Consider the following 13,340-nt stretch of genomic DNA (forward strand, 5'->3'; position numbering starts at 1 on the left):
AGATGATCAGAAAGCTCCAGAAGGCCAGCAAGGAGGACAAGGGTCTGAACTAGGACAGTATGGATGGAAAGGAGAGGGCAGTTGAGAGTTTAAAGTGCTAGAACTGGATGAACTAAAATGTTGGGGTTAAGTGGGAGAGAGACATTCCGAGGTTATACATGAACAATTGTAGGCAATGGTAAAGCCAGATAATACAGACAAGATAAGCGGCATGTTTTGGGGGAGTAGACAATGTATTCAGATTTGCACTTGTTCAGTTTGAAATTCCAATACAACAGTGAGAGATGTTCAGGAGATGGTTGGAACTCTGCGTTGAGAAATACAGATATGATGGGTATCAGAATAAAAGTTGTAGGCTGGGTGCAGTGGCTCACACCTGTAACCCCAACACGTTGGGAGGCCGAACGGGTGGATCATCTGAGGTCAGGAGTTCGAGACCAGCCTGTCCAACATGGTGAAACCCCGTCTCTACTAAAAATACAAAATTACCTGGGCATGGTGGCACATGCACCTGTAATCCCAGTTACTTGGGATGCTGAAGCAGGAGAATCACTTGAACCCAGAAGGTGGAGGTTGCAGTGAGCCAAGACCACACCATTGCATTCCAGCCAAAGCAAGGCTCTGTCTAAAAAAAAAAAAAAAAGAGTAACAGTTGTAGATGAAGCCATAGGTATAGGTATGGATGAGATAGTACAGAGTGTGTAGACTGAGACGCAAGCAGAGACAAAACCCCAGGGCATTGTAATCTCTCTCTCATCTGAATACCTATACCATTTGTCTGTTACATATTGAATTTGTCATATGCTGCAATAAACATTTAGCTCAGTGCGTACTGTGTACAAATGCTAGATATAAGGGTACAAAGAATGAAAGATCTTTTCACCCAAGGAGACTATGATCTAGTTGTGGAGAAAGAATCATGCCCAATTATTATGCAAAATGAAGTTAAATAGAAACTATAAGTGTGTTGAGTGTAGAAGAGGCAATTAATTCAACGGAAGAGCTAATGCAGCTTTCAGGAGGGGAGGGAAACATTTGAGTTGGACTTTGCAAAAATAAGTGGATTTTAACAAGCAGGGCAGGGGAAAGAAAGGCAAGTAATTTTAGGCTGGAAAGGAACACATGTAAAGATCACAACAGAATGGAGTGTAGGAAGTGGTGGGGAGAAAGAGGCTAGAAAGGTTGCCTGAGGCCAGGATCTAGGTGCTTGGGAATCCTGTTGAGGTTTCTTAGGTGTCATTTGAAAGATGGCACACATGTGCTGATGTACCCAAGGCCTCCACCTAGTTCTGAATTTCAGAAATGCCTGGAAGACCAATGAATCAAAAATGCTTAAGGAAATCTAAACATCACCAAACTAAGGCTTGAGGCTTGTAAATGCTTTTTCTCAGTTCTATATTTTCATTTTGCAAGACTGCAAAACTCTGTGTTAGTAGAACTTTAATTACTTGGCTTCATTATAAAATTTCCATTGCACATAAGAGTATAAATAATTTCACTCTAATGCTCTCATTTGAATCTGCGGCTGAAAGCACTAGCAGAAATCACATTTTCATGGCACTTCCTTGGCATGTTGAAGGAAAACAAAATGTATTCTGCTAATCAAGTCATTAGTGACTTTGAAAGTGATGGATTATATTAAAAAACGGCAAATAATCAGAGATAAAGAAGTATATTTTAAAGATTAAAAATATTTTATTTAAACTTTTCTTCATAAACACTTTTAACATTTTTTTCAATTTAAAAACAGAATGGATAGCATAAACATGTTTGAATAGATTATATCCACGGCTTGGGAAAAATTACCTGACAAAAATGTAAAGGCTTTCAAAACAGGTATAAAAGGCAAACCTTAAATTATTCTAAGATTTTTATATCGGCCCTAGGATTATTTGACTACTGGCCCAAAATGTACCTAAAGGTCAAAATATTTTTCTATAGACAAAGTATGCCCAAGAGGTATAGGGCATATACAAGTTAGGTAGAAAATAACCTCTCCCAATCACCTCACTGGACCATTCCTTCAGAAAGCAAACACCTAATCCTTACTATATACTGACTAATAACATTTTAAATGCAGTTGTTCCCAAAATGTAAAAAGAAAACCGAAGAATTTAAGGGAGAACAAAGCTGATGGCATTCTCCTCAATGTTACTTGTGTAATATTGAAGTTATACGGTGTACTGAAAGGATATGATTTCCATGAATTTTATCTATTCCAGTCTATGCCTAGTGAATATTTGACTTTATAAACTCTGGATAAACTAATTTTTAGGACTTCCATTTTTAAGATAAATCTCTTTTTAGAAGATATTTATTCCCAAACCAACTCTAAATGTAATTGAACAAACATATGATCTCTCAAAATGTTCAGAATACAAAAACAAAAATCAAAAATGTATAACAGGCAAACAAGAAAACTGGCACTAGCAGTTTTACTGCCATATAGCCCTCAATTATATCTGATTTACACTATTATCTATGTTGCATTTTACTTTAGTCTAAAACTTTAAATTATGAATTCTCAAAAGAGCTAGTCTCCTCTGAGAGATAGCTTATAAACTGAAATAACAATTTATATTATAAACTGAAATGTTATGACCTACACCCACATATACATATATAAAAATAGTCCCACTGAACGTTTGACATGTTTAGATTATGCAGCTCAAATAATCTGTTATAAAATATTTTAAAGCTTAGTTTCATGTAATTAAGACAAAACTCCATTTTTACCACTTCTCCCCACATAAAGCGTGTGTCCTTTACTATGACTCGAGCAGGCTTCCCAGAATGAGGTGTCCAAAGGTGCTGCTTTAGAAAAGATAAGTGAAGGGCTCAGTCAGTATTTCACAAATTCTAGTAACACTCACACAGAGCAGAGTAATGAGGACACAGAAAGCTGTCTCAAGAAAAGCTAATAATTCTATTAGTTAAGCTTTGCTTTTTAAAAACCAGTAGCATTTCTTCCAACACAAAACCTTCAAAGTGAGATTCTTGCATTTTAAGAAAAGGCTGTAGTGCAAGGAATTTCTTTAAAATCAAAACTTAGAAGGTCAAAGACACGGAAGAGAACAAATGGTTCTAATTAAGATGTAATTAATGAAGATCAGCTATTTTTGTGAACTCTGGCATTTGAGATATAAAGTGAAAACAACACGCATAAAGGTCATAACAGTTAAACTGTATAGATTCAAATCTTACTGAATTTTTCAAAAAACTACTTTTTCGAGCGCAATGTATATAAACAAAAACTCCAAATGAAGCACACAAAAAATAAACTTGAAAAAAATGCTATGAAAAACTTTTCCATAGTTTAGTATAACAAAAATAAATCTCTTGCAGCAATAAAACCATAATTTTAAAAGGGAATGTAAGTTAATCATGGATTTAAAATAACCTAAATTAGAACTACATATAAACAGGGAGTTTTCTCATACATTCAGAACCCAAGCAACAGCAACTATCCTTAAAGCTCAAAACTGATTACAGCTAACATCAGGTCCGACGTGACTTACGTAAAGCTGAACCCAGAGTTAGTTCAAGTTAAGATTTTACGAATTTTACAAAACATGAACTTTGATCTTGGCCTCTGTCTTTAAAATGGAAGACCAAGAATACTCAAATGTTTGCCCAGATGTCACCCTAACTAGGGTCATGAAGTCATATCTAAGCAATTAAAGAGAACCACCACTATAGTGTAAAGCCTTTGATGTGGATAGCTGGCCTGATGGCTCTTTCTTGGTCTTTTCTAGCAAAAGACATCAATGAGGAAAATAATGAAGACGTTATTTTCTTTAAAGCAAAATAGCACACATACAAAGCCACTAAACTAATGTAGAAAAAAATTAAATGGCTAACTTATTCCTAACTTTCAAAAATAAAATAATGTATTTTTTTTTAAATGTAGAAAGACTTTTACCCATATTACCATGGGAAACAAGATACCAAATTTTATGTTTGGAAACTGTAAGTAAATGACAGGACTAGTTAATGAAAATATAAGTCTCATATATAAAATAAGATTATTATTGATTTTTGAAATCAATGCCAATGGTTTTTTCAAAAGCTACTTATGTACCTGTTTCTTAAACCCAAATGCCTCCAATTTTGGAGTTTGAAGATCAGGTTTAATCTCATAGTATGTCTAATAACTGCCCAAAAAGCCCCCAAAAACCAAAGTCTTCACATTTCCATGACTTCACACTTCCATTTTATGTTCAATGGTGGCAGCAGCAAAAAAAACAAACAAACAAAAAAAAAAAAAAACAAAAAACACCAAACAAAGTGAAACTAGAAAATTTATACATCAGCAGCCATATAGAAGGCATTGCAATATTGCACCAATATTCTAAGATCTGGCAAGTTTTGCCAGTATAGATCTAGTCTGTATCAGATATAGACTACTCATGCGCAAATGGCATCAATTTCAATGATCCACTCCCAGGTTATTCTTGCTTAACTTTGTCAACTATGTTTTTTCCTCTGAATTTAAAGAGTTGAAAGGTGCAGCTAATCCTAAAACACTTATTATAAATGCTTTTAAACAGCTATTCTTGATCCATTCTGAACTTTGTGGTTACTATCCTTCATGCTAATAGCTTTCAGTAAATAAAACAAAAACTGAGGGCTTACATCCCTAGTGTCGCTGGGTATTTTGTACAAAATAAACAAGTAGATAAAACCAGTAACATTATAATTCTATTTCTTACCTCTAAGTCAAAACTGAGGTCAAATTTTCTAAGAGTTTCTACCTTCCATTCAATAACAAATGCAGCAGCCTTACTGAATGTAAAAAATGGGAGTTGCACTTACTTTTAAGGGGCCTTGATTTAGGAGTCTGGTATTACCTAAATGCTCTTTAAAAGTGCTTGCATGCTGCAGGGCCAGAACTTGTCATATACCACTCCGATTCTCACTAAAAACAGGGCAACGTTAAACAGACTGCAAAGAAAAACATTTTCAAAAAGAAAAGACATACATCGACAAAGAACACTAACATTTACTTTTGAAAATAAAATATAAAGTGTTAGTTTTCATAACCATACATGTTTCAGAAATATAAGGAGTTCAAATATTACTGAATCAGTATGGACTGAAGATAGGCTACTTTGATAGCAAATGAGGACTCCAGTTATTTCAACTTTCTAAAAATGTTAATATGTGAAAAGACGTTACATCTAAAATTCAACAAGTATGGCGAACTGTGTGTGCAAGTTAAGTGCACTAGCTTAAAAATATAGAATCCTAACCACGCATAAAAGGGATGTGCCTTGTGTATTTATAGGTTGTATGCGAGTATGAATATGCTTTCACTAACACAATGCGGATAAGAGAAGGCAGCTTAGAAATAGTGTTTTGAATATAAAAAGTTAATTTTGTAGAAAATTTATATTTTTGCATTTTCAGCAAAAAGCCATGCAAAAAGGTCAAGAGTTTTAAACTTTTAAATAATAAAACTAAAAAGTATAACAGACTGAAATACACTGAAATAAATCTTCAAAAAGGTTTCAGATAGAGACAGAGACTGAAATCACATCCAGTGACACCTATCGGGTCTTCTCTTAGAAGACACATGACACTCCTACGCTAACATCTGAAAGAAATGTTTAAAGCAGAAAATCAATATCCCAGATAAGTGGAGCATTCTATTCAACTGCTTCTGGAAGTAGTTTCAAGAGCTAGCACTTAGAATTAACTTATTGCATGAGTTTGAGGCCACTGAAAAGAAAAAAAGGATGCTAGCACAGAATGAAAAATTCTTACAATGTTAGACCAATGGCTTTGATAGTAAAACTGGTGAGGTTTTTCTTTATATGTTTTAATTAATTACTCTGCGCAAACAAATACTTTGTTTGCCTCTTTTTTTAGGGAGGAGGATGTCATTAGTTGCAACGCCTGACCTCATCCAGTACATAGTCCGGAAAATGCAGGTTGCATACTTGTAAACCATCCAGCTTGCAGGGCATCCGAGGGTACTCATCTTCCTTCCACTTGTTTTCATCCGGATCAAAAGTGAGGATGGAATCGCTGTAATGACCATTATAACAAAGGCCTCCAAGAACCATTATTTGTTTGTCCAGCACAGTCACACCATGGCCACTTCTACCAATCGGCATGGATGCCAAGATGGTCCACTGATCAGTCTCTGGGTTATATACTTCTGTGGAAGGGCATCCCTGAGATTCGAAAGAGGCCCTCAAGATCACACAGACACCACCGAAGACATAAAGCTTGCCATTGTAAGAAATCATCTTGTGAAAGCATCTCGCGTAATTCATCTTGCTCTTATTCTCCCAACAGTTGGTAACCACTTGAGTTCTCCTGGTCCGTTGTTCTATGGTCCCTTCTTTGCTGGGGTCAAACACGCACACTTGCTTGGAGGTGGAAGATGAGGTGATTCCACCGGTGATAAACAATTTGTTATTGAGCACTGTCCCCTCATGTCCATATTTGTTAACTGGATAAGGATCCACAAATTCCCATTTATCATTGGTGATGTCATATCTCTCAGTTGAATAGAAAGTCTCATCTCTGGTTCTGCCTGCTACGGCGTAAATAAACTTCCCAATAACACCTACAGCAAATTCAGAGCGTGGTACAGACATATCTGCCATCTGCAGCCAGGAGTTCTGTCTCGGGTCATACCTGAATACTTTGGAAGAAGCATGGAATTCACCATCCGGGCCCAGCTCTTCCCCGCCTAACAGGAACACAAAATTATTGACGATAGCAAGGCAGTCAGGTCGCAGAGGTACTTGTGGGCCTTCTAGCTCCCACCAGACTCTTGGTTTCTTTAAGAGAAGTATTTTACTGTTAACCATGCTATGTCCAATCATTCCTCGAAATACTGTAGTTTGCGGTTTTGCAGAACGGATGCGGCTTGACTTCATATCCAACAAAGGCTGCTGGTGAACATTCTGAAAGTAATTCAATGCTTGGTCAACTTCGTAACGGAGCTGTCGGGAGTATCTATAAAATTCTGATGTCTTAACCTAAGAACACAAGAAAAAGAATTTAACCAAAGGAAAAAGCATCAGCTGCAAACAAATTATCAAAGCTGACTAATACGATCATCTTAGGCTCACTTTACTAAAACTGCTTTTCCTGCTAAGATCACCTACTTTCTTTTGTTTTCTACAAAACTTTTAAAAAATCTTTTTTTTTTTTTTGGAGATGGAGTCTCACTCTGTTGCCCAGGCTGGAGTGCAGTTGCACGGACTCGGCTCACCGCAAGCTCCGCCTCCCAGGTTCAAGCACTTCTCTGCCTCAGCCTCCTGAGGCGCCTGCCACCACGCGCCCAGCTAATTTTTTTATTTTTAGTAGAGATGAAGGTTTCATCATCTTGACCAGGCTGGTCTTGAACTCCTGACCTTGTGATCCACCCGCCTCAGCCTCCCAAAGTGCTGGGATTACAGGCGTGAGCCACTGCACTGGGCCTCCTATGTTTTCTTAATTTATAATGATCTATGTACATTCCCAAGCTTTTAAGAGTAAACAAATAATTAGGCACCTATTATGTGAAGCCCTGGGCTACAAGTAGCGGGTATGAGGACAAGTACAGGGCTTCACAGTAGAGGAAACCACATCCACAGTTTTCTTAACCACACGTAACACCATAAAGCTGTGACTGAATCATTTGGGGAGTTAAGTTAGTGAAAATTTAAATACATGTAAAATTTCGGGGTTTTGACATAAAGACTTGGTCTGATAACTCCTGTAAGAATTCAGTAGATATCAGGTCAAACTTTTTCCTTTAATTTTTAAAATTTTATTTTAAAATTATTATTACTATATATTTTTAGAGATCGGGTCTTGCTCTGTTGCCCAGGCTGGTCTTGAACTCCTGGCCTCAAGCGATCCTCCTGCCTCAGCCTCCTGAGCTGCTGGGATGACAGGTGTGAGTCACTGCGCCTGGCAAACATTTTCCTTTTTGCTTCTGGAGCTGGAGCTACCTAATTATGATGACTACCAAGATTTATATAAAGCATTTTTGGCCAGGTGCAGTGGCTCATGCCTGTTGTCCGAGCACTTAGGGAGGCCAAGGTGGGAGGATCACTTGAGACCAGCCTGGGCAACAAAGCAAGACCTCATCTCTACAAAAATTAATAAAATAAAATAAAAATAAAGCACTTTTAAGTATTGTCCTAAGTGCTATAGGGAGAAACAAAAATAAGCGTAAGATGTCATCCGTTTCCTTAAAGAACCTAGAATGTATTTGGGAAAGTGGAAACAAATACAAATTTACCAACAGGTAAATGAGTCAGGTGACAATTAGGTATGAAGCCAAACAGCACATCTGTGAGTGCGGCAGAATTAGAGATAAAGATTATATTAAACTGGCCCAAGACATTCAAGAGATACTTTGTGGAAGATATAAGAAGTAGGGGACCAAGCAGAAAAATCCTTTGTCATAATAAGACAAGGATAAGAGGGTCTTAAATTTGGGTAACAAGAATTAGATAGCGTAGAGATAAAATCTACAGACAACCATGACTGATTTGAAATAGGGTGAAAGAATGAGGACTCAAATGTGATTTGAGCATTTAGACTTGAGGTGATGGAAAGAGTGTTGATATCAACAGGGAAAGCAGGGAAGATGAGCTGGTTTGGGAGAGGTATTCAACTTCCTTGATAGGGTTCTGAGGCGGAAATGTCTAAGAGCCTGTTGGAAATCTGGGATGACAGCTTGGGAGGGAAGTCAAAACCAGGTGTATATATTTATGAGCTTCCTCCCCCCCTTCCTTCTCCTCTCTTTCCTTTCCTCCTTCCTATCTTTCTTTCTTTAGCCCATTCACTAATTCCTTGCCTTAGTCCAAAAGAGTGGTCAAAACAAAAAACGTCACAAATTTAAGTATTTTGAAAACTGTATTCAGTATAACTGGTTTCCTTTGTAACGTCAGGCATTTTATCATTAAAATCATTATTTTGAGAAGGGGTCCTTCCATGGGCTTCACAACATCAGCAAAGGGGTAAATAGCACAAAAAAGGCTGAGAACCCCTTGTCCAACTACATAAGAGAGAAAACTAACATTGGCCAGGCACGGTGGCTCATGCCTGTAATCTCAGCACTTTGGGAGGCTGAGGCGGGCAGATTACCTGAGCTCAGGAGTTCAAGACCAGCCTAGCCATCATGGTGAAACCCCGTCTCTACTAAAAATACAAAATTTAGCTGGACATGGTGGCAGGTACATGTAACTCCAGCTACTCAAGAGGCTGAGGCAGGAAAATCACTTGAACCTGGGAGGCAGAGGTTGTAGTGAGCTGAGATTGCGCCATTGCACTCCAGCCTGGGTAATAAGAACAAAACTCCGTCTCAAAAAAAATAAAAAATAAAATAAAAATAAAAATTAAAAAAAAGCCCAGGTGTGGTGGTGCATGCCTGTAACCCCAGCTACTTGGGAGGCTGAAGTAGAAGAATCGCTTGAACCTGGGAGGTGGAGGTTACAGTGAGCCAAGATCATGCCATTGCACTGCAGCCTGGGCAACAACAGCGAAACTCTTATCTCCAAAAACAAACAAACAAACAAACCAAAACCAGGCTGGGCGCGGTGGCTCATGCCTGTGATCCCAGCACTTTGACAGGCCGAGGCAGGCGGATCACGGGGTCAGGAGTTCGAGACCAGCCTGGCCAACATGGTGAAACCCCATCTCTACTAAAAATACAAAAATTAGCCAGGCGTGGCAGTGCCTGCCTGTAATCCCGGCTACTGGGGAGGCTGAGGTAGTAGAATCACTTGAACCTGGGAGGCGGAGGTTGCAGTGAACTGAGATCATGCCACTGCATTCCAACCTGGGTGACAGAGCAAGACTCCATCTCGAAAAAACAACAACAAAAACCTGAAAAAAACAAACAAAAAACAAAACTGAGTATTTTCCATTCATTTCTTCTATAAATTGCCTAATAGTGTGCCTTACCGATTTTTCTCATCTTTTTCTTATTGAGTTGTAGGAGCTGAAGGGCAATACTCTGAAAATCAGCAAGAATCATAAACCTCAAATTAAATATTTAAGTGCCTACTGTGCACAGCCAGTGGTCTGAGAGCTACACAGGTTTTCAAGTAATAGAATCCCGTCCAGCATGGTAATTAAGCACCATGTCTGGTGATTAAGGATCCAATTTAGGAAATTTCTGACTTTGGCACTCATGAGCTGTGGCAATCTTGGGCACATAGCTCAATATCTTTAAGCCCATATCCTCAACTGTATTATTGGGATAACACATTCATAACCCTATGATAGAAGTGAGAGTACGTGAAAAGGATTTAGTATGGTGCCTGTCATGTGGCAGTGTGCAAAAAGTATCAGCTATTATTAGCTATTATTAATGACCAGGGCACATTTGCAAAAGTGTCACTCAGCTTAAATCAGTGCATCTCATGACATGCTTTTGTCTGTGTAAAAATTTAGTCTTTCAGAAGATTGAGGAGAAATGAGAGAAACTGTTATTTTGGACCTAATCCTCACTGGTGAAACATGATTGGTAATGTGCAAATGGGAGGAAGCTTTAGAGAAAGAAGCCATGTTGTTTGGAGATCAAGAAACAAAGGAAGGAGAATGCTGCACATATTGGATAGGCAGATTTCAAGTTTTTCAAAGGAAAATTAGGATCAATTCCAAGATCAGAAACTGTGTAAGGAAGCTCAAGAAGGCTTGGAAGCTCTCAAAAGCATAACGCTGACTGCATAATTGCAAAATACACTGATAAGAGGAAGAAAAGGGGAATGTATCTAAAAAATCTGATGCGCTGCACAGAGAGCTTTCTGGAATTCAGATGTTAAAAAACCACTTACAACAGATGGTAAAAATTGGGCACATAAAACAAGTATTATAACGAGTGAAACAGAGCTACAAGAATATAGTGAATAAGGCTAAAGCCTCAGGATGAACTGTGACTTGACGAAGTAAGAGATGTGGAATAAATGGCATTTTATAAGTTAAAGGAAGAGTGAAGCCCACCCCCATCCCATGGGGTGGTTAATGTAATATTAACAAAGAGAAACAACCCTACTCCTGTTTGATTTCCATTCTTAGCTAATAATGTCTTATGCTTTCCAATCTGAGGATTAAATACAATTACTAAGAAGAAACTTAAATCCAAGATGGTTGAGAACAAAAAGAAAAACTAGCTAGTTATTCTCAGCAAGTTCAAGTCATTCGATCTCACAACTAATGTCCTGGGATCCTTGAGGCTTCATAGATAAGGCTGCTTAATTGCTTTCTGCATCTGTGTGGAATTGCGATGAATGGGAGAGGACTAGAAGCCAGACAGATTCCTGAACTACAGACTGGTTAGCCTGAGGTAGATCCTGTATTGTTGAAAAATAGCCCACCAAAACAAAAAAGCGCCCCACACTTGGAGGCAGCATGAACTCACAGGGTAATGCCAAGGCTGACTCAGTTTCCTGTTGAATTTTTGATGATGTAACAGCACTGATAGAGAATGAGAGAACCTATGACTTCAGCAAAGTAATCAACAAGGTCTAATCATAAAGAAAAGAGAAACACCAGGGACCCATGAACCACCTGAAATTGCAGCAATAATTGTGTGTTAATGCATTTGGGGGGTAGGGTGAGGTGACTGGAAGTTCAGTTTTTATCAGGTGCTCCAGGGACCCACGAATTCCAAATGTAAAGCTTCGACTGACTATCCTCAATATGAACTAAAGTGATATGGCAGCTGTAGGAACAAAACTGTAAACTAAATTAAAAGGACAGACAATCCTGGTCGGGCACGGTGGCTCACACCTGTAATCTCAAGCACTTTGGGAGGTCGGGGCGGGCAAATCACTTGAGCTCAGGAGTTTGAGACCAGCCTGGGCAACATGGCGAAATCCCGTCACTACAAAAATAATAATAATAATAAAAATACAAAAAATAGCTAGGCGTGGTGGCATGCACCTGTGGTCCCAGCTACTCGGGAGGATGAAGTGGGAGAATCGAATAGCTTGAGCCCAGGTTGAGGTTGCGTGAGCCATGATAGTGCCACTGCACTCCAGCCTGGGCAACAGAGTGAGACCTTGTCTCAAAAAAAAAAAAAAAAAAAGAAAATAGGCAAGTCCACCCTCTCTATTCAGGTAAAACCACAACCAAGACAGTGTTAAGTTATATCACTATACTATTAAACACTGACAAAGTGGACCACATCTGGAAGACAGTGAAGGGATCCAAAGGGAGAATGGTCAAATGGGTGAGGAATGTTTCAACACAAGAGAAGACTCAGAAAGATGGCAACTCTTTTCAGGACCAGTAAGTGGAAGTTAAGAGGAAGATTTTATGCCAGTGTAAGAAAAAGTTCTGTAGTAAGAACTGTCAAGAGAATGGATGCTCATTGCATTATTGTTTGTAAGAGCACAAAACCTGGGATAACTCCAATCACCTATCAATAAGACATTGGTTGGATACACTCTGGTATATACCATATGCAGCTGTGAAAAAAGAGTGAGGTTGATCCATATGCACTAACACAGATATTCAAAATGTTAAATAAGAAAACTGCAGAACAGTATGTGGCTCATCTTTTCATAGAGAAGGCACTTCTCCCATCCTTCATTTCTCACATAACAGTTTATCTGTGTATCAGGTACTCTCAAAGAGGTATGGAAAGAATGACATTTCTTTCATGTTCTGAATTACTTCCCTTTGCCTTTCACAGGATTAAACAGCTGTCATGTTTTAAAGCTTGGAAAGAATGTTACTACTTTTCTTGCTTTGATACTTTAAAAAACTGTATAATAAAAAGCATTTTGTCTTATTCTGAATATATCATATAATTATATATAATTTCAGTGGTCTGAAAAAAATTTTTTTAATTTACTGATTATTTAATAAAATAGAGATTGGGTCTCACTATATTACCCAGTCTGGTCTTAAAATCCTGAGCTGAAGTGATCTTCCCACCTCGGCCTCCCAAAGTGCTGGGATTACCAGCATGAGCCACCTTGCCCAGCCTGAAAATGTAAATTGTCCATTTCCTCTAAACATCTTTTACTTTAATTTAATTGTGTGTGCATGTATGATATAGCTGACAATGAAGTATGAGAAATGATTAACTTTGAATACAGTTCCTGTAAATATGTATACACATACACACACACACGCATATATACACACACACAAATATATAAAGTTGGAGAAATAACTAGCCATTACAGCTGGGCAAATACTTCATGTTTCTCCATTCACTGTCAAAACGTTATATCATAGTGAAACCCAGTCTCTAATAAAAATACAAAAATTATCCGGGCATGTTGGTGTGCGCCTGTAGTCCCAGTTACTCGGGAGGCTGAGGCAGGAGAATTGCTTGAACCCGGAAGATGGAGGTTGTGGTGAGCCAAGAT

General features: G+C 38.3%; 1 protein-coding gene across 3 annotated transcripts in view; it reads right to left on the reverse strand.

Annotated features, from left to right (window-relative positions):
* Positions 1–1,673: 1,673 nt before the first annotated feature.
* KLHL15 (kelch like family member 15) overlaps positions 1,674–13,340 on the reverse strand; it is a 42,560-nt gene continuing 30,893 nt past the window's right edge. For all 3 annotated transcript variants that reach the window (XM_054677048.2, XM_016943822.4, XM_016943821.3), the window contains one exon: positions 1,674–6,995. In XM_054677048.2, coding sequence (XP_054533023.1) covers positions 5,886–6,995 — 1,110 coding nt within the window. In that variant the 3' untranslated portion in view covers positions 1,674–5,885. The remainder of the gene's footprint in view (positions 6,996–13,340) is intronic.

This window comes from Pan troglodytes, chromosome X (assembly GCF_028858775.2).
Source record: "Pan troglodytes isolate AG18354 chromosome X, NHGRI_mPanTro3-v2.0_pri, whole genome shotgun sequence".
NCBI classification, from domain to species: domain Eukaryota; kingdom Metazoa; phylum Chordata; class Mammalia; order Primates; family Hominidae; genus Pan; species Pan troglodytes.